Raw genomic sequence first — 27846 nt, forward strand, 5'->3', positions numbered from 1 at the left:
CTTTTACATTTGCATTTGACATTTCTATCCATAATACCTATGAAATTAAGTTCAAAGTTTTAATGCCAAAAAGCAGCACTCTGATTAGCTTTTGCATTTCAGTGAAAAAGACAACATTATTAGACAGGAGGTTTTTGCCTTGCCCCCTCCCCTCTCCAAGAAGAAAAGACAAAGGTCATATGTGGCAGTTCTGTCTCTCTTCTCTGAGCAACAGAAGAAAGCAAACCCCATGTTCAAGATTGTAACCTGTCTACTTAGAAGGAGAGGTTAATCTGATAATATTCATTGTACCAAAAATTTGTTTGGAGAGGATTTCTTTGTGCTTAGATTAATTGCTTCATGAAGTTTGAGAAATCACGTCTTCAATTGCTTCTTAACTTGAAAGAGTAAATAAACATGCAAGCTTAAGGTACATTCTTGTGAATGTTGAGATTCATAAAGTATATATGACTAAGGAAAGGTTGCAAATATAGATAGACTGCAACTGATTATAATTAAAATAAATAAAGTTTTGACTAGTTCCCCTTGCAGCAATTACAGATGAGACTAGATCTTAGAATATCACATGAAGAATTTGAATAAATAGCTTGATGTAGTTTTCTTCTGATGCTCCTGTATTGCTCACGTACTTGCTCTTGCTCACACAGCCCTATAATATTTGCTACACATATTTATGAATGAGAAGCACATTGACACCAATCATTGTTTGTTCCAGGCATCTAAACAAGACAAATACTTTCAAAATACAACTAAGGTTTTATAAGTCATGCATGAACTGAATATATTTTTTTGGGTGAAACAGAGATTATAGATTCTTATGTAGGAGAATATATGCTGTGAAAAAAGGTTGGTTTTTTTTTTTTTGTGGAAGTAATAATGCATTCAGATGCCATTGCCAATTTTTATAAGATTGAATAATTTTCCTGATTATAATTTTATTTGGAGGAAAGTATAGAGGGAGGTAGAAGGCTATTATTAATTGCAATGTGTCTGCCTGTAAATCAATAAATACTTCAATCATAAAGAAATAAAGAAAACTAGATACTTATACTAGTTTAATGGCAACTTGGTCCTGTTTCAGAAAATATAAGTGTAAACAAAACCCAAGTTTAATTTTGCTGCTGAAAAAGCCTATACCTTTGTATGAAAATTCTTAGAGGACATATTTTGTCAATAGCTGAGAAATTTTAAATTGTGGGGTTTAATATATTTTGCTGTTTGTCTGGTTCACGAGATAAATAATTTTATATATTAAATGCTAAATAGATTTAGATTTCAAGCTAGAGAGGTGTTTCAGAGAGTGATGAATTATTTTTCCAAAGGAAAATGAAGCTTGTGTGTTTTCATAAAAACAAAGGATACAGAATTTCATAGGAAAGCATGTGGTGTTCAATATATTCATTATATACCTGGAAAGAAAGATGAAGTAGAAGATGACACAGATGAAATAATGACACAGGTCACTGTCTGAGACAGGTTATAATTCAGAATTATAATTCAGTAAACTGTGGATTTTCTAAATTGGTTTGTAAATTGTCTAATTCTATTCACTTTCTTCTCTTTTGTTTATTTGCAAGGATACTTTGTCATTCCGAATATCCATACTGTGCTTTGCTAAAAAATACCTAGTTTAAAGACAGCAGTTTTTATTATATTTCATCTCTACATGTAGTCAACAAGAGAGAAACATTTTTTTTCAATAAAAATCCACATTACAGCATTCTTTTACTAGCAACTTATAATGCTATCTTTATGTTATATGTGTTTTTTGGCTTTTTATTAATAAATCCAAAGGAAAGAAAAACAAGAAATGTAACCATCTCCTAAGAAATTTGATGGTTACTACAGAGCTGGGAAAATCTGTCACAAATAGCCATTCTTTAGTATGGATGCATTATTCATTCCATAATACTTCCTGCTTTTTTTCTTCTTTTTTCCCCCACAAGTAGATTTTTCATATTTCATAGGTTTGGTAGGTTTTTTGTGGTTTTGTGGTTAATTTATGTGAACCAAGAACATTCTGCATTTTTATTTTCCTCATGCTTTTCAAACAAAAGCTGGCTTCATTGTCATTCCATTTCCTTCTTGAGACACAGGATGTTCAAAAAGTATTCATTTTCCTAAATATCTATCCTTAAGATTACATTTCTATACTATCCCCCTCCCTCTCCCCAAATACTGCTTGACGAATTGCAAAAATTAAAGTGACCAATTACATTGCATTCTCTGCAGCTCTAGTGTGTTGCAGTGCAGGTAAGAAAAAGGGTAAGAAAAAGGGAAAGAAAAAGAGTTTCTGGAAAAGAGTTGTGGCTTCAGGAGCCAGGTCACTGACACAGTGCACTCCTCCTTGACTGATTTGATGTGAACTGTACCAAAAGCATCCTCCCTAGCCATCCAGCTGAAGGCAAAGACTTTATGCATGCTGCCTCCAGCAAAATGCAAGTGAATTAATCAGGAGACAGTGGGAAGAAACTTGAGGATTAATGTAATTTTGAAAGGGTCATTAAAAAAGTTCTCAGTGATTCACACAGCATTAAGGAATTATCATGGTCAGAGCGTTGGTGTTTCATAAAACTGGAGTACTTTATTCAGCAGTATGCCTATAGGTAAATGTATAAATTGCTTGAATAAAAAATAAAAAGCAGTTTAAAGGTTTAATCCATCATTTCTGTCAAGAATATATATTTTAAATTTTTGTTATTAAAATATTCAGAAGAACATGGAATCAGTTCTTAAGTTAAAATAATAAACATGATTATTGAAAATATGTTTTCACTGTCAGAATTTGTGGAGTGACAAGGCTATTTCAGGCAAATGCAAGACATCAGATTGTGACCTTTTACTAAAGAAGCAGTTCTTGTAATTGTAATTGCCTTGGGCTAGTGAGTGCTACTATTACATTCATTTTCACAATAAGTGTACACGTATTTGAAAAGATGTGTCATAGATCTTGAATGCCCACTTACAATAGTTTGGTATGATTATAGCTAATTAAATCAGATGGGAAAACTGTGCTTAATCATGTTAATTACTTGAATGAAAAGATACAGAAATTTGTGGATAAAACCTATAGTATTTCCTATATTCTTACTTTCCACACTGAGAGCTTTTTCATTTTTCTTTAAGTTTTATATCCTGTATTGTTCACAGTTTGGGGAAACAGGGATCTCTTGATGGTTTTTCTTCATGCTAATATAGAATTATGTATTTATTTTTCATTTATTATGCAAGGATTTTTTTTCAAACTATCTAAGCCCGTGATGCCTACCAAATACAATTAAAAAAACCAACTTCCATTCCTAGTGAAAGAACCGATTTTAGAGGAGCTCCATGATGATGCATTCGTTTGCTCGGTGGACCTGTTAACTAAAGATAAAACAAAGATAAAACAGAAGGACAGACTACTGGCTTTGCACCAGCTGGTACATTGTGAGACTGGTCTCAGACTGGACCAATGGGCCCAGAAGCAGAGCTTGCTCTCTCTAAACCTCTGGGGAAGTTGTAAACCCTGCTCATGATTTTAGTGCAAGTCATCTACATCTCTAAAGAGCTGTGGTTCCTGAATACTCATACAATTTAAAAATCTGTGGAAATTATTTCTGCTGAGAAGTTCAATGATTGAGTGTAAAATATGGACAAAAGTGCTGAGCTGGAGGAAAATCTTTAAGAAAAATGAATAATTTGAGACATTACTTTATTGACATAATTAGTTTAATACTTTATCTATAACCAAATAATTGTCAACAGAGGAAGGACAGGTTTTGCCCATTATAATTTTCTCAAAAACAGCACTTTTTCTGCTTATAGGCAGAAGATAATAGAGAGTCTATTATATTTCCATGAATGTCCCACTTACTTTAGAAGACAGTGTTTATATCTCTACTTATTGTTCCAAATTTTAGCCATCCCAGAGTTACAGAAATGTGACATTGTCACTGTTAACCCGATCTGACCATCAAAAATTTCTTATTTATTTTGATATAAGTATATAGCCATCCATCTATGTTTTCCATATTCAATTCCTGTCTTTTCCCATTTGCAAATGTCCAAAACACAACAAGAAATGCACATTAAACCTACTTAAATATCTGGGAAGGATGGGAGATGCAGAAGATAAAACATATCTGCAGGCTAAACAAACAGTTTATACAGAAGAGTAAAAGCGTACAATGCTTATTAAGGAAGTAAAAATCATTTTACTAAGTGCATCTTAAAGTTCATTTACAATAATAAAAAAACTAGCATGCATAGAAATAATTTGAAAAGATATGATTGTTCTTGATATAAAAGTAACGTTTTCTAAGTCTGATTAATAAAATCTATAGTATGAAATAATTCTTGAGATTAAAAACATATTTTAAATGTTCCTAAGTCTGCTGCCAATGCTCATCTATTAATAACTTGGCTATCACATGCAGGCAGCTTTTAGTAAGTCTGTTTTTTTTGAAAAATGACAACACTTGGCAGAGAAATTGGCCCTTATTTTCTTTGCAAAAAGTTTAGCAGTGAAAAACCTGTTTCAGAAGAGTCTGGAAAAGTTTCACACTCGTGAGTTCCTATGTCAGAACTCCAGCATGAGGCTGTTCTCCCATGGATAAAGCAAAAGTGTACTGGAGCTAAGGAGCCTCCTTTCTTCATTCAAAACATCTTTATCAAAGAAAATAAGCAAGATGAAAAGGAAGATTAAAATTCATTAATATAAAAAAAATTTTTATTGAAGGTTCCTGGAACAGGAGCTGGTAATTCTGCCCTGTTTTGAGCAGGGGTTTTAGACTAGATGACCTTCATGTTGCAGTTCTTTGCAGCCTCACTTAGCTGTGATTCTGATATTTCACACAATAAGTGCACATGTAGAAACTCTTTGAAATATCCACATGCTGATGAGGTATTCTGATTAATATTCTGAATAGAGCTCCTGGTATTGAAAAATTTACAATTTTTCAGTGACTCTTTTCAAAAATATTTATTTCATGCAGCTTGCTTTTAAGATTTTTACAATATTTGTTTATGAAATAAGTTTTTTGAAATCTGTCCAACATTACACTTGACAATTTTCTGTCATGATTTTCTTTATTTTTTTGCTTTTCTTTGCATTGTTTTTGTTTTTTTTGTTCTCTGGTGAATATGGTTTGGTTTGATCTGAAATATGTACCAAGGGTAAATCTTCTCCTTTCCTGCCTTTCCCTTTAAAAAATAAGAAAGCAGGAACAAAAAAAGATGTGAATATACCAAGGAACACACATTCACTGAGACTCCTTTTGCTTTCCACATTTGCTCCCTAGTATGAGGTCTTCCCCTGGAATTTGACTATGTCATGTCTCCAGAGTTCTTCCACCCTAATAATTCCTTCAATTTCTTGCTTGTTGTTTTCTGATAGTTTGAATCTACTGATACTTTAAAGTGAATTCTACTCTGAGAAAGAAATCCCAGAAAAAATTTATCTGGCTCAGCATAATTTTTTTTATTTTAATTATTTATATTTCTGTTGCTGTCACAAGTAAAATGTATTAAGTTCAAATTTATCATGAGTCTGGATGAAGAATACTTAATCTGTAGCATATTGATAAATATTTTTGCAATATGCATGAAGGATAAAGATATACATATGGATTTGGTTTGGGAACCCCCCAATACCTGATAAATTCACTTCTATCAGAATAAGTAGTGAAGCAATAATAGGGGGGAAAGCTCCAAGTGCTGCAAATTGCACTTATACCTCAAGCAGGTAATTTCACTAGAAATGTGTGATGTTGTCATGTTTTCCTCCACTCTTCCTAATGCAAAGTGAATTTGGAGTGATTTTCTTTCCTTTCTCTTAATTTTTAGCTCTGAATACACATGATGCATAGTCCTAACACAGAAGGTACCCTCGAGTTTCCTTTTTTTGGAGTGCTTTTTCAATCTTTTAAACCTCCATTGTGGTGAGCTCTACATTAGCAATCTGTGATTATTTCACTCAATGACTAATTTAACTTAGTGCCCTAGAGCTTACTAAGCTTGCTGCCATCCTAGCTGAGGTACCATTCCCTGCCACATCATCTTTTACTGCATGTTCCCCAGTAATCAGCTCTGGACATCTACAGTGAGATTTACCTGAATTTATTAGACAAAAATGAAAACTGAAGGGAAGAAAGCAGAGAACACCATAAACATGGGATTTCTCAAACAGCTTAGGAAAAAAAAACAAAAAAGGATACTAGTCACCTTTTTTTTTGGTTTTTTTTGAAAAATAGTGTCACTGATCTGCTACTTTCAGTGTTTCTTCCCAGGATTATATATTATGAATCAGTCATGAAAACGACTTATGGTAGCTTTGAAGTCCTGTGAAACCCATTTGCAATAGTAAAACCTATGACATCTTACCTATATTGTGTAAGATACAGAGACATATTCCATGTGTGCCACTAACAAATGTTACAGGTAAATTAAACCTCTGACAGAGGCAATAATTTCTGGATCCTCTCTGGAAGAAGTTGCATGGAAGAAAACAACAAATATTGTAATTATATATAGCAGAGATGTAACTCAGTCAGAAAGAAAATGTTAGAACTTTCATTATAGTTAACAACACTTTGACAAGTCTTTAGACTCTTTACACTTAAGACAAGTCTGTCTAGTTTTCCGGAATGCCAGATATCTGTGGGGTACAATGGTAATGTGATATCCAGTGATTTTGAAGTTCCATCTAATCATGAAAATCCATCCGCATATTTTAGTAATTAAAATATAGACCTCGTTGTGTTTGCTGTGGGGGTGGTAAGACACTGGAGCAGGTTGCCCAGAGAAGTTGTCGATGCCCAGTTCCCAGAAGTGCTCCAAGTCGAGTTGGATGCAGCTCTGAGCAACTTGGTCTAGTGGAAGGCGTCCCTGCTGTGTTGAAGGGGTGGTAGGAATAGATGATCTCAGAGATTCCTTCCAACCCAGCATGGCTCTATGAATGTAATGTAGGAGAATGTAAGGAATGTAATGTATGAATGTAATGTAGGAAAACATGACAACATCACACATTTCTAGTGAAATTATCTGCTTGATGTATAAGTGCAACTTGCAGCACTTGGAGCTTTCCCCCCTATTATTGCTTCACTACTCATTCTGATAGAAGTGAATTTATCAAGTGTTGGTGGGATCCCAAACACATCTGTTGTTCATTTGACTTAGGGGATCTTTTTTTCTTCCTCTGATACAGTAGCTTGCTGTCCTGTCTGTGGAGACCTTGTGTACTAATCTTTATGGCCTAAATATTAATAGGACTTTTTCGTTACTAAGAATTTAAAAGTGTTTAATGGAGATATCAGACTTTTGGACAGACTATTTGCAATCAGTGCTCTATATAGAAAAGATATGGCTATTACTGCTGGGTAATAACTTTTACTTGCCTTTTTCTCTCCTTAAAAGACCCAGAGCCATGTAACATAATAGCTACTACACACAGCTGCTTGTGGAAAGAAAATTTGTTCTTTGCTATCAAAATGGAATACAAGGTTGAAATATTTCTGAGGAACAATCCCTCAGTCAATATAAGAATGAGTATTTTCTCATGGAAACAAAGTTTTCCTATTCTCTCTGTAATTTTTGTCATCCGCAAAATTTGATGCACTTCTGATTTGATCTTTTTCTTTCTCTAGTTACTTGTAAAAACAACTTCATTTCTTGTAGGAGTGCTACAGATCTACATTTTAAGGTTCCATACAGCTTTGGGGGTTTTGTTATCTTGAATTTGAGGTGACAGCTAATTTTCTCTTTTCACTAGCATAGCATGTAATGTACTTTGAGCATTCAGAGAAAAGTCAGCCATATAAACAGTAGTCAAGAGTATTTGTATGCAAAATGGGTTGTGGTGCTACTTTCTACACAGACTCTGCATCCCAGATTTCTTATCCATTTGTAAAGAGTTTAACTTGCTAGAAAATTGCATTTTCCAAAAAAAACCCAAAAAGCTTTACATGCAAGTCACTTGTTTTATGGGGATTTAGATTCCTGCTCCTAGACTTACGCAAGGATTATGGCACCAAGTAGGATTTACAAAAGCATAGGAATTAAACAAAGGGGATCCATAAAAAGTTTTTGAGGACTGACATGACATCTACACATAAGTATCTACACCATTTTTGGAAACTGGATGAAGGCTCCTGAATCCCTGGTGACATGCTGTAGCATGTGCAGTGGCATGGAGCTCAAACACTAGAAGCAGCATGGATTTGTTTGCAGTGCACCCTTCCCTTGCTCACCAACACACATTATTGAACTTCTGAAATAGAGTATTTTAGCACAGACCTGTCCTTTCTAATGGGAATCCTTGTATGACACTGAATAGTGCCTTGTAGACAAACTCTGAACGAGATTAGAAAATTCTAACACATTTAACTAGGCCCTTTGCTGAAAAAGTTTGGAGTTTGCTTTACACACAGTTAGTATATACACAACTAGGGTGGATATTTTTATGTACCAAGCATTAAATATGGTTGTGTAATCACCAGCTCTGGTAACATTTCTGCAGACCAAATGTTTATGATGTCTAATCTCTGTTTGTTGCCAAGGAACCGTATGATATGTGCTAATATAACATCTGCCACACTGGGCTTGTAGACAGAGCTTTATTTAAAGCTTGGCACATTAAATGGACAGTATGTGTCAGATATCATTGTTCTCAGGCATGTTCTTCTCCCTCTCCTTACATGGACTATGTAACTTTTTTTTGGTTTTCATGTCGTATGGTAGACCTTGATTTCCTACCATGTTGAGAACCAGAAAAGGTATGGAAACAAAAGCTGCACAGCTGAGACTTCTGACAAGATTTGTATAGAGATAATGCAAACCTGAAGTCCTCTGTGCCAGGGTGTCTGCTGTTACAATGGAAGGATCTGTACACACAGTAAAGAACCAGGCACATCATCTGTATGATCAGCTTTGGAGCTCTACAGTGCAATTTGCATGGCACATCCCCCATCCCACCTGCTGCACAGACACTGAGTGCTCAGGATAGCTGGGGAATTCTCCAGGCTTTCTAAACCTGATTGTGCAGTACAAATATTTGCTGAAAATTATATGACAAGTGGAGACCCGCTAGAGATATTTTGTTCCAATCATCTGTTCAGAATAGGGACAGAGAGGGCAGGCTGCTGAGGGTTTTTTTCCAGTTGGGTTTTAAATCTCCAGTAATGGAGAAAATAAAGTATCTCTGGGCAACCTGTTTCTGTGGGTCACCATCTATGAAGTGAACAACATTTTTCTCATGTTTAAGTGGAATTTCCTGTGGGGGTTTTTTTGGGTTTTATTTTTTTGTTTGTTTGTTTGGTTGGTTTTTTGTTTGTTTTTTTTTTTTCCCTGTGACATTGCCTCTTATCCTGTCCCTTACCCCTAGAAGAGTATGATCCTGTTATCGTGACTTCAGCCATCATGGTTACTTAGACATGGACAAGATCCCTTTGAGGAATCTCTTCTTCAGGCTGGGCTGTCTAAGTTCTGGTCTCTCCTTGTCTGAAATGCTCCAATCCCTGTGTCATCACTGTGGCCCTTCACTGCCCTGATTCCTGTATGTCAAAATCTCTCTTGTGTGGGAGAGTCCAGAGCCAGGCCCAACACTGCAGATTGTGTCTCATCACAGCTGAGAAAAGGGGAAGGATCACCTTCTTCAACCTGCTGGCCATGCTCTGCTTGATGCAGCCCAGGGTACTGCTGCTCTTCACTGCTGCGAGAGCTCAGTGCTGGCTCACAGCTAACCTGTGTTCTGTGAATCCAAGGTCCTTCCATGACCATCTGATTTTCAGCTGCTCACCTCCAGGCCTGTATTGAAGTTTGGGATTATTGCTCCCCTGGGACAGGACTTGGCAATTCACCTTGTTGATCTTCATGAGGTTCCTGTCAGTCAGATCATTTCTCCAGCCTGTCAAGGTCCCCCTGAGTGGCAGCAGCCCTGCTGGTCATCGACCACTCTTCCCAGTTTTGTGTTCTATTATCCAGATCACTAAAGAAGTGCTGCACCAGCACTGATCCTAGTGGTGCAGGCTCCAAAATCTTTGTGCTGCTCATTGCAGCCCTCTGAGTCCAGCAATTCACTGAGTTGCCAACCCATCTCCCTATCCACATACAAAATCCATCGAGTTTGTCAGTGAGACAAAAGCCTTTCAAGCCTTCTTTAAGCCAAGATAAACAGCATCAGCTGCTGTCTGCAGGCCCACTGAGCCCGTCATCTCATCATCAAAGGCTACCAGGTGGGTTAAGCACAATTTTACTTTTGTAAATCCACGCTGACTATTCTCAATCATCATCTTGGTCTTAATAATCTTGGTAATGGTTTTCAGGACTGTTTGTTCCATCATCTTCTTAGGAATCAAGGAAAGGCTGGCCAGCCTATGCTGCCAAGATGCTCCTTCTAGCCTTTCTTGAAGATTAGGAGTGATATTTACTTTCTTACAGTGCAAAATCACCCAATTTAGAAGCAAAACCCTTGTCTCAATAGAAAAAAAATGCTGAAAAAAAGCTGCCTGAGAGGATAGAAAAAAACATGTGCACCAAATGAGAAGTACAAAAAGAAAATAAAAAGTCTTCTTATTGTTCATGAAAGAGGATTTTTTTTTCAGTTTTTAGGTCACAAGAAATGACAATATGTCCAAATTCCTAGCAGACCAAAGACAGATTCAGAAGACTAAATCACTGAAATTACTTGGAGAACAAAGTAATTGTTCTAATCTTACAGGTCTAAAACAGAAACTGAACAGAGAGAATGAGAGCAGGTCACCTTTTAAATTAGACGATTTTTAAATAGAGCAGCAGAATTAAAAGGTTGAATACAAATTCTGAAAGAGAAAACTCTATGAAATATGTAAAATCTTTAATTGTAAGGCCTTTAAATGTCAGCTCACTGGAAGATTTGAAGTGGTCAGGGTGCATAGGGTCCTCTTCTCTTTACGAGGCCTCCTCGGAGGCTGAGAAATCTTACTTTGAAATGTCAGCATTATCAGCAGATTTATATCAGATTTAATTATTAAAAAAAAATAGACTATCTAGAATTTGTCTTCAAAGGTCATGAGCTAGTGTATATCCAAGAACTATCTGCCCTAACTCCAAAAAAGGGAAGAAATAATAAAAGCAAGGCAGGAACAAGTTTCCCAATATTACCATTCATTTCCTGAAATCATTCTTCTACTGATGCTACCTTCAATGGGGTACTTTAAAGAAAATTCTTCCTGATGGAAAAAAACCTGGAGATGCTGGTCAGCAGCAGCTGGACATGACCCAGGTGTGCCCAGGGGCCCAGGGAGGCCAAAGGCACCTGGCCTGGATCAGCAATAGTGTGGCAGCAGGACCAGGGCAGGGATTGCCCCCTGTGCTCAGCACTGGTGAGGCCACATCTCAAATCCTGCATCCAGTTTTGGGCCCTCTCTACAGAAAGGCTTGGAGGTGCTGGAGAGGGTCCACAAACAGGCATTGGAACAGGAGGTACTTAAAAGACCTGTAGATGTGACACCTGGGAACATGGTTTATTGGATTGCACAGTGCTGATTAGCAGTTGGACATGATGATCTTAAAGTTCTTTTCTAGGTTTCTTTATGATTCAAATGATTCTAAAACACACTCCATTTTTTGGGTTTGAACTCTAAATCTGAGACAGGGTACACTAAAAATAAGTAAAAAAAAAAAAAAGAAGGAACTAGTGCTAAATTTCAGGGTGAAATTTTAATGATAGTGAAAATATTGAGGACAAGAAAAAATAGTAAATACTTAAATTCAATGACAAGTGTGAAGGTAGGGCTGAACAAGAAAATGTAGGTATCACTGAATAATTGGGCTGTAGAGAATAAGAATAAATGAGAGATTCTTGGGGTCATCTGGAAAGAATTATGGAGTAATTGTTAAAAATATGTATTTTTCTAGTCACAGAAGTTATAACCTTATGATACTTCCATCCCCTTATTTTCTGTGTTTAAACCTAGAGATAAAAGGAAGGAGAACAGGTTAGGGTAACGATATGAGAAGGATGAATCCTTCATTCATCCTGGAATGAATCATCCGAGAATCTAGGATGATATGCAGAGAAATTTTAATAGTGTGATGCAGAATGCTTGCTTGATGATAATTTTTTAGTCTGGCTTTTCTAATAAGTTTGCCTAAATCATTATTATTTGTATAAATATGTTTTGCTTGGTGAATATGACATCTTTTCAGGTAGCCTCATTGGAGGCTACTGTGTGTTTCTATTTTTTTCACAAAGCCTTGTTATACAGGAGTTATAAAGATACCACTTCCCTAATGACTCTTCTAAACAAAGGCATGAGCTAACATGTAGGCACAGGAGCAGATTCCCTGACAGGCTCTGACTGCATTGCTGCTGAATGACATGCTGAAACATCAGAGGAGTTCCTAGTGGAAATGCTCCTTGATATATCATTTAATTATTTTTCTAACAAGAGATTTTATTTTCAAAAAATGCACTGATAATATATAATCTGATTTTTTGTAGCAACAACATTCTTTTTTCTTCCAGATGATCTGACACCTCCAAGACCCAAGTGAAGGGAAAAATTTTACAGAACATGCAGGAAGACCAGGCTTTAGCATGACATCCTTTTCATAAACCTACATAGGAAATCTCATTCCATTATCTTCCTATAGGAATCCGTTTTGTACAAAAACAGTGGTGTAGTGTAGAGAAACTACAGACAAAGGAGAAAAATATTTTGGATTTTTTACATACTTTAATATTTATATTTATCTTTCTGTACTATGGGTCTCTTTTTTGTTTGGGGTTTTTTGTGGGAGATGGGGAATCCTGTCACTATAATTTTAAAAAAACTTTTAGAATTAAAGCTTTGCTTTATTCCTTCCCTTTTTCTTCATAAAATCAATATATCAATCCCAAATCTGCCACACAGAAAGAGACCAAGAGCATCTCAAGATATTAGGCTGATATTTCACTCAATTGTTTAACTACATATATTCTTTTGTTCTTTTGTATTTCAATACTGCATTAACATCTGCCATGGCAACCTTTTGATTATTTGTACTTTTTCCATGGAGATGATCTCTGGGAAATGTCATTGTGTGTTCAAGAAAACTAACATCTCCTCTGAAGTCATAGGTATAGCACAAGTGTCACATCAGATTCAATTAGAGATGAGCAGATAATGAAAATCCCAACATCTGGCTTCATTTACTCTTCTCCGGTATTTATTGTGTTGTTAATCTCAGGGGACTCACAGGCTTAAAACATTTTAAAAGGCTTCTTGCAAATATTCTTCCCACCTTTTATATTTCATTTTAGTAATGCCTCTTCTCCATATGCATCATGAAATCTTTTGCAACCTCTTTATTGAATACAAGTTTAGCTGTTTCTGCACTTTCTTTTAGGAAGGGCTGATATTCTATTCAAAGGACTATAAATGTTTTTATTTTTGAAAAAAATGCTTATTGAAAAAATTAAAGATTATGGCCAGTTTGCAAAAAACATCAGAAGAAATGATTAGGTGGAAAAAAAAAAGCCATTTTCATTTATATGCCCAAAGCAGTAGAGGTGAGGAATTGTTTTTTTTTTGTTTTTGTGGGTTTCTAATGCATGGTAAGGAGAAGACAATGAGAGAGACATAAACTGAAAGGAGAGACGTTTTTGTCTTGCAATGTAAGATTTATGGGAACATTTCAGAAGATAAAAACTGATCTTGAGTCAGTCATAGTGGAAACAAAGTCACATTAGACAGCTCATTTACAGTCATACTCCTATGGCTTTGCACACATAACTTCAGTGTCCTTATATGTATCTGCCCCCAGTTTGAACTGCTTGATTCAGCATGCACACAGCGAGGCAGAATATTCTTACAGGGCTGCTATGCAATTCATGGCATATGTGACTTTAAATTATGCCCTTGTGAATGAAAACCAATCTGAATGTAACTGAGAGTAGAGATTTAAGGTTGTTAAATCTCAAGCAGGTATAAAGAATTCCTATCTTATGAAAGACCTTGACATATATTTAGGTTTTAAAAGGCATTGATGTCTCTATTGATAGGTCCAAATACATAGGACTATACCTATATATGGAGAAATAAGGAAAAAACCAACATCCTTGCGTTGCATTATTTTTTATTTGCTCAGCTCACATTTACTCTCAGGAATCTCAGAGTTCTCAATATGAACACTTATCTGGACAGTGACTGTGTAGATTAATGTTTCAAGACTGTAGCTTCAGGCCAGACATAATTTTATTGCAATCTACTGTAGACTACTGCTATGGCATTACTGCATTTTCTTTTTCAGACATTTCTACTAAAACAAAGAAACCAAACATAAAAGTATACATCAGAGTTTTTCAAGGCACAGCAATTATCAACTGGAATGTTATAGTTATTCCTTCTATTATTATAATTACTTATGATTCCTGAATATGGCCATCGATGGCAACTTTTCGTAACTGAGGGCTTTCCAATGACAGTGCTTTATTTTCAGAGCCCTCTCATGACACTTTAACATAGCAATCTAAACCCAAGTCCATTGTTTTACTCTAGATTCAAACCTTCTCCACTGATGTGGGCATAAGATAATCGCGCTTGACAATGCTTGAATAAATGATCAGAGGAGGTAGTTGGAAGGGTGAGTGCGCTGCCACGCGCTTCACAGCCAGACCCAGGACAGCTCTGAGCGCGTGTGGAGCAGGCAGCAGTGCTGCCTCTGCTGCAGAATTGTAGAATGGTTTGGGCTGGAAGGGACTTCAGACATTATCTGGTTTCAGTCCTTCTGCCATGGACAGGGTCACCTTCCACTAGACCAGGTTGCTCAGGGCCCCATCCAGCCTGTTCTTGAACACTTCCAGCCACGGATTCCGTGGGCAAACTTGTTCAGCTTTATTGTCAGTCAGACCTCCTCTATATCCTCCTCAGATATCCCTCCCCTGACAGAAGTACCTTGTCTTCACAATTATCAGTCTATGACAAAATTGGCACAACAAATATAGGAGAAAAAGAAACACAAGCTAATAAAATTAGCAAGAAAGTACATGGAAATGAGGAATTCTCTTAAGTTTTTAAACACAAACCAAGAGATGGAATCTTTTTGAACTGTGGGTTGAATTCAAAGAAACAGCACAGACTTCATGAAAAGAACTCCATGTCTCTGATGTCCTTTGATTTCAAAGTGTAGGAATATTTTCCCTTTGCATAGAAATTAATTCTTCCCCCTATTTAATCCTGTGCTATAGTTACAATATCTTCCAGAGACATGTCAGTCATTTTTTCTAAAATGGTTTCAGTTCATAAACATAAGAGGTTTAATCTCATTGCATTATCTCAAATCTCAGAAAGATCAGAAGGATTTTCATCCTCAAAATGTAGTTTTTACTTCAATAAAACTTTTGAACCTGAAATGTTCTAAAATATATATAACTCAGACTGGACAAGTTAGGCAACTATTCCTGTGAATTTTTGCCTGGAATGAAATGTCCAGACAATAAACTGGCTTTCTGATTTTCAGACATTTCCACAAAACCCTGTCTTCCTCTAAGAAATTAAAACCTTTTGTAGTTATTTTCAAGGGAGAATCTGAGAGCACTTCATAAAACACGCATAAACCTAGATTTTTGGAATTATAATTTTTCTATTATTAAGTTTGTGTATTTTGAGGCAGCTCCATTTTGATGTCCAGATTAGTGCTATTTTGATATACAGGTTGAATTAGGATTTCTTCATTGCATGTGTTAAAATCTAACAGTTGGCTGGTCTCCCTGAATGATGGTGTTCTGCACAGAGCAAGTGTGTGTACCTATCATGTGACCACATTCATCTACAGCTAAAGCAGCAGCGTAGGAAGAGGAGCATGGAAGTCAGTGGCTGATGTAAAAATATTATCTTCTGGCTGGTTTCCAGCACGGTGACTGATTGTGGTGGCTCTCACTTTCATTACCGCCAGAAAAATTGTTCAATATATTTTAAATGTACATCCGATCTGATAGACACAGAATGTGAATTTAGCCACTTTTTCTCTGAGCAGGATCAATATGTCTGCAGCTGACTGGTATTTCTGAAGTTGTATATTAATTTTTAATAAATCTTCAGAATTGGTTACTTCACCTTTTTATTTTTTAGCTTTAGTTTACTTCAAGTTTGACACATATTTGTTTTCAAACCATTCATCAATGATGGTTCAGAAGTCAAACATAAGATGAGCTGTAAACTTGATTTATGATCAAGCAGCTTTCCTTTAAAAGGCACTGACCTATCAATCCCCATTGTTTTTAAAGAGGAATATACCAATTTTGATTAAAATGATTCCTTGATTCTAAAGTGGTGGAGGTGGACAGTGGAGGGGCGAGGAGTCATGCGAGGGTGTTGAAAAACAAAAGCAAAAAAAAGAAGTGAGAAGGAAAGAGAAAGAAAAAGCCAAGAGGGAGGAAGGAAGAAGTGAATCCATGCATGAGTAGATAATAATATCCAGGAACTAAGATTCTTGCCAAGAGACTTGAGAATTCCCTCATGCAAGAATAGGAACCCGATCACTCTGTTCCTCCTGTGTGACAGCCATGTTGATAAGTACTACCTGGTGGGAAGAGGATCTTCTCTTTATATTTTTAAATATATTCAAAGGATTTTTGTTCTTTGCATGCAGTACAGAACAGGAAGTGCTTTCAAATCATGGATATTTTTGTAGGACATGAAAATTATTGCCTTTGTGCATCTATTTATAAAAAAAAAAAAAAGAATAAAAGGTATTTAACTTATTTAAGAGACCAGACGTAGTTGTGAGTTTTATAAATTTTCTTGAGTTCTTGCTATTTAGTAAAATTTTAGAAAGAAAGGATTAAATTATACTTTTGCTGTTCAATTTAGTAGATTGCTGTGGCTCAAAATATCTGTCTAAAAATAATATTGATTTTGATCAGACTCTCCAATGGCTTAGTTAAGTCATTCCCCATGATTTTAAGGATATGAAAAAGTTTATAGGAGCTACATAGGTCTACTCCAGAGTTTCCTGAAACTAAATGAAGATTGCAGTAACTCTGTGTTGTCCATTAATGTTGACTCCATAATGGAGTGTACACTTGAGAGGTGTAGAGGCAGCTAGGGAAATTCTCACCTCTGCATCAGTTCACTGGAATTAATATGCCAGAAAGAACTTACATAAAAATTGATCAAATAACAGATACTAAAAGCCCTGTTTGACTGAGGAAAAGTTTCAGATCACCTTGGAAAATTTGATATTTAAGCACATATAGTTATTAAAATTCTCTTCCTTGCTTATATAACTCCTATTCACAGCAGTTCCCTACAGTCTAAAGCTCCGGAATGCAGAGTACCCAAGGTTATTTTTCCTTTTCTAGGCAGGTGACGGAGTTGGCCCTGGGAAATGTGATTGCTTATAGGACAGACATACAAAAGTGTGAGATTGGTAGACATCTAAAGGAATACAATGCTAAATAGAAACTCTTATGGTTACCAATGTTAGTAACTATCCCTTTAAAATAAGCATATGACACAATTAACTTTTATTGAATCTTTGTTTTACTATTGATTAGGGAGGTTTTGTACTCCTGGGGGATGGGACAGAGTGCACTCTAAGTAAAATGGGAGGAATGGGTGACAAAGTAAAGAACAGACATGCTCCTTCAGGAAGCCATGAAAAGTTGGAGAAAATCATGGAGTCTAATGAAGGCAAAAGCCACATCTTGGTCTAGAAGTGGAATAATCCCATGCAGCAGAGCAGAACCTGGGACTAACTAAGTAAGAAAAAGCTTTGCATGAATGGTCCCATCAGCCCAGGTGGACAATAAATTTAGCATGAGCTGGTGAATCCCAACTGCACAGCTCTTGGCAAGACTTTAGCCAGCATGTTCAGGAGCATGATCCTTCCCAGTCCTGCAGTGTCTGTGAGGCCACACCTGGGACACCGAGAAATTTTCAGCTTTTTGCTGTTCAAAAAGACAGATATACTGAACCAAGTCCAGCCCAGGGCCACTGGGTGGTTGGCAGCTGGAACACACAAAGTGGTGAAATCTGCACCCACAGAGATGCGCAAAATGTGACTGGAGGGGGTCCTGACAACCTGCTCTATTGGACCTACTTCCAGCAGGAGGTTGGGTCCCTCAGCTTCCAAAGGATCCTTCCACCTACATGCTCCTGTGATTCTGATGCATTAGTTATGTGTCTAATTTATTGTTTTCAGTAGCATTTTATTTTTAAATCATGTATTAAATCTCATAAATTAAACTGGACATTAATTTTATAACAAGTTCATACTTCTGTTGAAGGATATGTTATCTCCACATCCTGGGCCTTTTAATTTAAAAGTAGAGACCTGAGATAGAGGATCATAAAAGTAATGTTGATCTTTGCTTAAACTGAAAAAAATGCTGGTTTTTAATCTACTTATTCATTGCATTCATATTAACTCCACAAGTTATCTTTACTTACAATGAGGGAACTTTGCTCACAGTTTCAAAACAGATTTAGAAAAACAGTGACTCAGAAGACATTATCTGATAAATAATAATTGAGTTGAGAATGACAGAAATGCAAAATTAAATTTAAATTCACAGTGGATGTTTAAAAAATGGCAATGTGCTGACAAATTATTAGCCTTTACAGAGAAGTTAAGAAATGGGAATGAGTAATTTTACAGTTTAAGAAGAAAATATATTTTGAATCCTTTTCCCTTCCACCCACTTTAGCCTTTAAGAAAAAAAAAATAGAGAGAGAAAATCAGATAAAAAGAATTAGCATTGGTGTAAAGAAAAGTAGCAAGCCAGAGATGATCCCAAAATTCTTTCAGCTCTCTCCAAAGCCTGTAGTGCAGAATGATTTCCCATAGAGACTAGGAGCTGTAAGAAGAATGATCTGAGAGAGGGTTTTTGGACCAAGTACACATGTTTTACCACTCCCCTGAATTTTGATTCATTGCTAGGTCTGATGGGTTAACACCTCTGATACCAACTGAGTAGGTTTATGCTTTTATATATAAAGGATAATCTCTGTAAAGCAGAAACACAAGTTGATAATAGTTCCATTCTGTAATTGTTGCAAAGTTGAAATTAATGCTGTACCTTTTAAAGAATGTTGATAATTTACTAAATGACCAGAGGAAACATAATGAAGAGAATGCAAATAAACTTCTCCTGCTATTCCACTGACAGGAGACAAGTGTGTTTAGTAGATTAAGCCCATACACATATGGGTATGTGTGTGTGTCAGTAAGAAAAGGAGCATTGATTTTGACAAGTTGAAGGGAACAAATATTCTAGAGCTATATCAAAATGTCAAATGTATTTTAAATCTGTGACAGCCCATAATCTGTGTTAAAAACTGAAGTATGAATTGATGTTGAAAAGCAGAATATCAAAATGTTGCAGGTGACTAGAAAAGTTGGAAATTTCCCATGAATATTTACTACCAGAATTAAAGGGAAAAAATTATTCTTTTTGTTTCATATGGCATGTACTCATCTCTCAGACACAGTAAAAAGTACACTTGCTAACAACAACAAAAGTAGTAATAATCAATGTCACTTCTGTGAATCAAGTAAGCAGATGTTATATTTAGTAGAATAGGAGGATTTATATTCATGCATGGTTTGAACACATTTCAACAACCTTCAGAAGGTTTTTTACCACTACAAAACTCATTCTATTCCATTATTGCATGAAGTCTACTAATATTATTTCAGGATAGACTAAAAGGTAAAAGAGAAGCCATTGTATTAGGAATCTTGACATTATTTCATTGTATTCATTCCTTGGATTTTGAAAATTTATCTAGTACTTCACTTTACAAAGTTTCAGTGTTGGGAATATCTTTCAAATAAAATTGTCATCAAATATTCTAAGTTGTTTTACAGTAACTTATGTTATTTATATTTAATGACTATACCTTAGAAGTAATTAAATACCACAGCAAACTGAAATTCTGGATAATATTTACCAAAAGAGAAAATTGCAATGTCAGTGAATTTTTGTTTGGGGTTTTTTTTGGTTGGTTGGTTTGGGGTTTTTTGTTGGTTTTGTTTTATTGCTTGGTTTCTTTTTTGGTGTTTTTTTGTTTGTTTGTTTTTGTGGGGGTTTAAAGAAATTACTTTCTTAATAAAGGGCCTTTAATTTTGATGCTACATTTACTGTCCAAGCCAAAACTTTTACAGCTACTGAAGGCATGAACATTATTAATACAAAAGAAAACCAGAGCTTTCTTGAAATAATAGGTATAAAACCAAGTCTTAGTCTACCCAATAATAATCAGAACACTACATATGTGAATTTCTTTCTTTTCTAGCGCCACTAACAGATAAACCACCAAAGCTTTTACACCCCTTGGAGAGTAAGCTAACAGTTCAGGAGACCCAGTTAGGTAAGTAGCAAACAACCTCTGTTCAAATTTTATGAAGGAATTCAATGTGTTAATGTATGATGGTAATGTGATGGCATGTTGACATTAATAATTTAATTGAAAAGACATTAGACACATGTTGCTTCCATACAGAGATGTGTGCTATATCATTGACAAAATTGTTGTTGACAAAAAAAGTCTTATGAATTAATACTGAATGCTAAGCTTTTGGTTACTGATACTAGGTTTTATCTTGCTGAAAGTCAAACAGTGACCGGAGTATCTGAACTTTTTTTCTAAACTTTTCCTTCTCTGTATATTTATACATACTTACTCTGGGATTCATTGGGATTTTGTGATTTAAGTTCTGCTCAGAAGACGTCTGTGCTTTGTTGGCAGCAAAGATATTCTGTAATTGCAAAGGTTGTGCTGGGCAAATCATCCAGCAAACAGTAGTCTTATCATAATACCATCTGATAATTCTGAATGGATATTTATGCACTAGTGAATGATGAGAAATTGAGGCATGAAGAAAGCATTTTGTTTCACTTTTTCTAGTCTAGTGGGTGGTGGCTATGATTGGTCACTTTTGTGTCCTGCTCCTGCAGAGGTAATGAAGACTCCAAAATTGAGTGCATGTGTTACTAAATTTCACAGGATATAGCAATTTATCTCTTTTGTGGATTGGCAATGAGTGCAACTTGTAAGAAACAAACTGTAGGTTACACTGGAATTATGCTTTGGTGTCAGAACAGTAACCTATTGATAGATTTTCTAGCATGTTGGCTACAGGAGAAAATGGAAACCAATCTGGTGGAAACAAATCTCGTAGGAAAAAATATATATAAATCTCATAGAAAAAAATACTGCAAGTAAAGCTCAGTACATTCTGCAACACAATATCAGAAAAAGCAGAAGGCTTGCAAATTAATTCTGACAGTCATTGGCAGAGGATTTTATGGTGATTATCAGCTTATGCCTAATAGTGGCCAGAGAATAACTCATATTTTCTTTGATATTAGTAAACTATTACTTTGAATGTGTATAGAAAAGGAGATGTGTAGCATGTTTCCTTCTAGAGCTTTCTATTGTTCTGAAGGTATTGTTTCTGATACACTGGTTCAGAAAATCTTTCCTGGATGCCAGCCCTAAATGATTTTAGGTTGTTTGAACACAAGACTAGGGAACAGAGAACAAAGTGACTGCACATTTGTTTTTTAACTAATGTTGCTTATTGAGATATTTTTGATGAAAAAAAGAAAAAACAAAACCAAAAGGTTTTGTTTCTGGGTTTTGATGTTGTCCTGCTAAATATATTTTATGGTGAGACTATTTCAAGAAGAGTATAATTATTAATGGCCAGCTAGAGGATTTTTGTCTATGAGTTTTAGAATTAATCTCAGTTTTGATTTCTCATAGTTCTAAAAAAAATCAAATAATTTGAAAAGAACTGGGTTTGAAAAAGACACTTTTCAGAAAACTAAATAGATGTTGGTGAATATAAAAGAGTTAACTTGAAAACATCACTTTCAGACACGGATGGGAAAGTCTGTCCATAAATTAATGTGATGTTACAGTACTTAGCCTTATATCAAGAAGCTACAAGAATATATTAATTTGTTGTTTAAAAGCCTGTAAAAAACCTGTGAGAACTGGAACAAGTGAAAAAAAAGTGATGGTTCCCTAACATAAAACTGTGTTTTTCTGCTCTTAGATTTAATGCCTTAGTCCTGCTGGATAACCTTTGAAAGGTCTATGTTTCCCTGAGGAAAGCCAGCGTTCATTTCTGGGGGTCAGTTCATACCTTGCAAAGATGAAGAATATTTTAATGTTGGAATAATGCCAAGATTCACTTAGATAGCTGTTGAAGCCAGGAGAATCCTACTCAGCTGAGACTTGGGGTGGCCACATTTTGTGACCACTCTAGACACTGCCAAAAAATGTTAGTCCTCCAGATTGTATTTGGCATGGTGTGTTTGTCCCTTACATGGAAAATAAAAGTGTTGGTGGATGCTGGAGAAGTGGAATGGGTGGTATTCCCATTCCCAAAGTGAAGATAGAGCAAGGAACTAGGAGCTTGGGGCAGTCCAGGATTTCTTTAGCAGATAATCAATTGCTGAGGAGCTGGGGCAATTCCTGCTCTCCTGCCATATCTCTGTCCTTCTCACCTTGCAGTCCTCCAGCTGGAGTTGGAAAGGAAAGAGGTTGTGTGTGTGTGTCAGGGAATGTTCTGGGAGGTCATACCTACCTTACAGGGATGTGTGCAGCTCCAGGTGCACATGATGTACTGAAAAGTCAATGGTGATGGTTCACCTCCAAATCTTCCCCTGTGGAGCAGTGCTGGGCACACTTCTGAGGAAGACCTCAGTAATACCAGTGTATTTCCATTGGAAGAGCTACTGGAACTCAGTTCTGAAACAGAACACCTCCATGCAGTATCTAACTGGAGGTGTATCCAACTCCCAAGACATATCTAAGACACATCTTACTCATTTGGCTCCAGCACTGCTAGGTGACAGACATGAGGCATAGTGGGCTCTTCTATACACAGCAGTTAAAACTAATGCATGGGACCACAAACCTGTTGGGTTATTATCTTGCTTGGCCTCAGTAAAACAACATCAGAGCAGGATGTGAGCAGTTTCCCTAAGGAGTGACTGGTATGGCTTAAGTCAGACTTGCTAAGGCAAAAGGTGAGAAAGCAGAGCTGGAGAATCTGCACACCGCAATCCTAAGAACCCACAGGCTCCCATCATGCTCAAGGTACCCAGAGCTGTTTGTGGAAAAGATGCTCTTCAGCTGGTATTTGAGAGTGTGTTGAGCATGGCTGTGCTGCAACTAGCAACTTTAGAGAGTCACTTTATAGAGGTATCTTGATATATCATCAGAAATATCTGTTTATTTCACTGAATAGTAACTAGAAATGCATGAGATAGAAGCACAGGATAAAAATTGAAGGATAATTTAATTTCTCAAAGGTTTTTCATATAAAATATCATGGGAGAGCTAAGGAATGAAGTACAAAAAACTAGATGAGGAAAGAAAGATTAGTTTCCGGACTTTATGTTTTCTGTTTGTTACTTCACTTCCAATTTTACAACCAATTACTTAATCCTGTTGCAAGGATAAAAAATGCTAATTACATTCAAGCTTTTCTCCTGTTAAAAAGGCTTTTGGGGAGATATATCACCCCACTACAAACTACTTCTCTGGAAACAACATCTCCAGATAAAATATTATGTTAAATACAGTCTTCAAAAGATTGTGTCCTGCAAAGCTTGGAGCTGTAGGAAGATGAAGAGTGTTTTCAGCTCTGAGCCACTCTGTGGTCTGGCAGCAGCATGGGCCAGGGAGAGAAAAGATGGCAATGAGCAGGAAGCCAGGGGAGGCAAGGCAGGGGAATGAGGAACATAATCACCAAGGAACTGCATTCCCCAATATTCTTCTTCTTACTTTCAATATGCTAACCAAATCAAATGTACAAATCCCTGATAACATAAGACCCCCTTTAATAATAATGAAAACACAAACCTAGAAACACTAACCTGTTCAGGAAGGATTTAATTAACATTGTTCTTATATATCAGAAATCCTAAAACTTTGGGTAACTATATTTTTAATTATAGAATCAGGCAGATGTTATGTATTTATGAAAGAAATATATCATATCCATTATATGTAAATTTATTTTTAAAATTATATTCTGGGACTTTTTATTGGTAACTTCTGAGTATTTTCAGTTTCACCTTTCAGGTTATAGCGTTCTTCACACCAACACTGCCAATATCTGCCCCCATCAAGGAAACAAAGAATAATATTATCTTGACTCAAAAAAGTCTGACTTTAGGAACCAGTTGGTTCATGTCATATTATTAAAGAAGACAAATGTGATTCCACAACAGACAATAATGGATTTGGATTAAAAAATTGCAAAACATGAAATAATTATTTTAAACACCTCACAAAGCTAGTTGGCCTCTGTCCTCCCCACTTTTTCAGTGTGTCCTGGTTCTGCACAGGGCTGCAATTTGACATGCCAAAATTCACCCAGAAAAATAAAGCTATTGTTGAATTATTTTTAGCTAAGTAGATGTGATGTTAGAAACAAACAAACAAACCCCCACAAACAATCAAACAAAAAAAGAATGAAGTACTTCCAGCACAATATGAATGGACCTAAAAGGTAAGTTTGTACAGGAACCAGGAGACTTTCCCTGTCATCTGAATAAAGTGAATTTTCTTAAAGTGTATCCAACCCAAGACATTACTTGTGACCAAGTAATATTTTTATCTGGAACATTATTTTGAAAAAAATAAATTAACTATCATATAGTGAATTGGGGATTTCTTCTTTCTCACCCTTCCCTGCACAGATTCAAGAAAAAAATTCGTTGAACTTCTTTTAGTATATTATTTCTAAGGTAGTAATAGGGACAGAAGAATGCTGATGCAATTATAGCACTGCATTGTTGTAAAAATCTTCCACAGAAATTGACCTTGTTAATGACAAAAGCCATCCTTAACTAGATTTATCAGTAGATGTATAAATAAATTAACTAAAGTGATATGCAATAACCAGCAATCAGTGACTCCTTTCAGGATGGAAATTGAATTGAAAGAATATTGAGAACTTTAATTTCTTCAGATCACATGTAAATGGTCTATTCAATCTGCAACGCAAACATATTTTTTTCATGATATGAAGAATTTCAAGTTTATATAATTATAAAAGACAGACATCAACTGTCTTTGAACAAAATCAAACTTTTTTTGATCATATGTATCAATTGGACACATGCTCTTTGATATATTCTATGATCAGATTAACATAATATGGGCAATAGTTTCACATGTGAATAATTAAAACTGTAAATTCAAAATTTAATTCTCAAGTACCATCTTATTTATTTAATATTTATTTAAGAACTGAGATTATCCTTTCAAAAAACAACTTGGAGTGCTTTGAAAAAAAAAAAAAGAAAAATTAAAAATACTTTTTTCCTGTTCGAACTATTTATTGCAAAAAGTTAGATTTAAGCAAGCATTTTTTTTCATTGAGAATTTTATAACCTGACTGTTCTGAAATATTTTGGTTTCATATTATATCAATTCCTGGGCTATACTCACCTAGTGAAACATTAGAAAAAAGCTTTGCTGAAAAACTCATATAATTCATGACTTAACTGCAGACTAGTTCATAAAAAGTGAAATATTTGAGATCTAGTGTAAATGGATGAAGAATATATATGCTATCAGCATATGGAAAAAACCAAATAAAACCACAACAAAACCTCAAGCAAACAAACAAAAACAAAGAAAGAAACAAAACTAAAAATGTTTTTGACAGTTTTTCCTACCAAGATATAAATGAAAATATAAACCAACCATTCAGGAAAACCTTACAAGGGGAAATATTTATCTGATTGGGGCAGAAGTTTGCATTTTGCTGTTAATTTTGCTGTCTTTTTGTCAATGATAATAGCTAGATCTGCCAAGCAGCCCAAGCCCTGTTGTTGTAGGCTCTGAGGACCATTATGGGAGAGACACATTGAAAATTGAGAGCCTGTGAAGTGTCAGAAGCAGCAACAATAACAGCAGTGAGGGGTTTTTACTAAGTTTAAGCAAATTTAATGAATGTCTTATTGTCTGCTTTTTTATAAATGTGCTCCAACAGGATCATTTGGTTGGAAGGGAAGAAATTATTTTAAAAAGTTCTCTTTATTTCTCTGAAGCAGCGCTATTAGGAAGTTCAGAACATCAAAATACCTCCTTGAGCATGTATGTACAGTTTTTTTCAGTCAAACCAAATGCAACCTGACCAAAATTGCACACAGACTCTTTTACATGTTCTACTTTAAACAGGGAAAATAATTTTATTCTTGGCATTTTCAGCTTTCAAGTTACAAAGGCAGATGCAAAACATGAAAGTGGGCTCTGAACAAGGATCTTCACTTAGGAAAAATAAAAAATCTAGTAAAGAGGGTGATAACAGAAGTTTTAATCTCTAAAATCTGACTTTTTTTGGGGGAAAAAAAAAGTCTTTTCAAGGTAGCCTACACTCCAATCTTAAAATTTTTAACCTTCAGATTGCATTAATCCAACTATTCTGTAGCTGAGGCTGTCCATGAAGGGCCCAATAGAGTTTACTGGAGGGACAGTGAGTGAGTCAGAAACATTCAACTGCACTAAGGAAAAGTTTGTGGTTACAGCTCAGTGACAACATGTCCACTGATTTTCCTTCCACTCTTTTACCTAATTAATTTAATCAAATCCCAAAAGGTCATGGTAAAGATATTAAAAATAGCATATATATTTTAAAGCCTTCTTTTTCTCTCTTTATGCATTTGTGTGTGTCTGAGAATAAATACATATACATGTATAACTAATCTCTCCCTATATATTATATTTATTTATTTACATATGGACAAATTGGACAATGCATTTGTTCAAATTTTATCCCACTTTATCAATGTTTTCTCTGGGACACATTTATCTGATTTAATGGTGTAAAAATAGGACTTTTTTTATTCATGCTATGTTATAATCCATTGAGAAATGTCTGCTCTAGAGTGCTATATAGCATACTTATCTGTGTTAAACATCTAAACAGGATTTAATGAACTCAAGAGTGTCTCTTCAGTATCTCTGCAACTATGTCAACTTGATTCTTTATGTACAGACTAGATATATGAGAATATTCTATTTCAAAATGCTTGTGCAATACAACCCAGTTTATTTTGATAATATGAGAGAAGACTTTGCATATCAGTTGGATAATCCTGGATAATTTATGACTTAAACAATCAAAAATTATATGTTCCTTTTTCTTGGAGTGAAAAATACTCAGATACAGCAAAACCTTTGTAGGAATGCTCTGTGGCTGACAGCAGGATATAAATTATTGTAACCAAGATCATTGGTTACAGCAATAAATGCAATTTAGGCACATATAGTACATTATTTCATGTGAAATTAAAGTCCTAGAAAGACTAATTTTATACATTTAAAAAATCAGGAATGATATTATTCTGTGATAATTTTTTGCCAGATTTTTTTCTATAAGCTGTACTTAGTGTTTCTTAATTATATGTACGGACTTCATCATATATGATGCTGAAAAACAAACAAGTGTTTATTTTTGTTTAAAAAAAAACCCCAAATAATCATACAATGGTGCTATGCACAAGCATTAAAATGTTAAACAGCAAATGTCAAACTCAAAAGTTTACTATTGTGCACCATCATTTATAACTGCATTTAAAGTAGCTAAATCCTCCAAAATGTCTTGCCATAGGGATACAGTTCTCTTGTGAGCAGCAAAATTATAAATCAGACATAAAGCTCATTTCAAGAATAATGTATTGGAGAAATGACAAACATTAGTGCAGTTTTTACCCAGGAATTTAAGTTTTTACAGGAATTATTCTGTTTTCCAGCTCTAGGATAAATACTTTCCAGCCTTATAGGTGAAGTCAGCATGTGCTCATGCAGTTCAATGGAGGGGTAATTTTACATGAAGCTGCATTGAACACTGGTTTTGTCTTAGACATAC

The 27846-nt window shown here is 35.5% G+C and overlaps 1 protein-coding gene across 3 annotated transcripts in view; it reads left to right on the forward strand.

The window, feature by feature from the left end:
* The window catches only part of IL1RAPL1 (interleukin 1 receptor accessory protein like 1), a 679795-nt gene that overhangs the window by 500681 nt on the left and 151268 nt on the right, over nt 1–27846 (forward strand). For all 3 annotated transcript variants that reach the window (XM_066545452.1, XM_066545453.1, XM_066545454.1), the window contains one exon: nt 20241–20315. In XM_066545452.1, coding sequence (XP_066401549.1) covers nt 20241–20315 — 75 coding nt within the window. The remainder of the gene's footprint in view (nt 1–20240; nt 20316–27846) is intronic.

The sequence above is a fragment of the Molothrus aeneus genome, chromosome 2, assembly GCF_037042795.1.
Source record: "Molothrus aeneus isolate 106 chromosome 2, BPBGC_Maene_1.0, whole genome shotgun sequence".
NCBI classification, from domain to species: Eukaryota; Metazoa; Chordata; class Aves; order Passeriformes; family Icteridae; genus Molothrus; species Molothrus aeneus.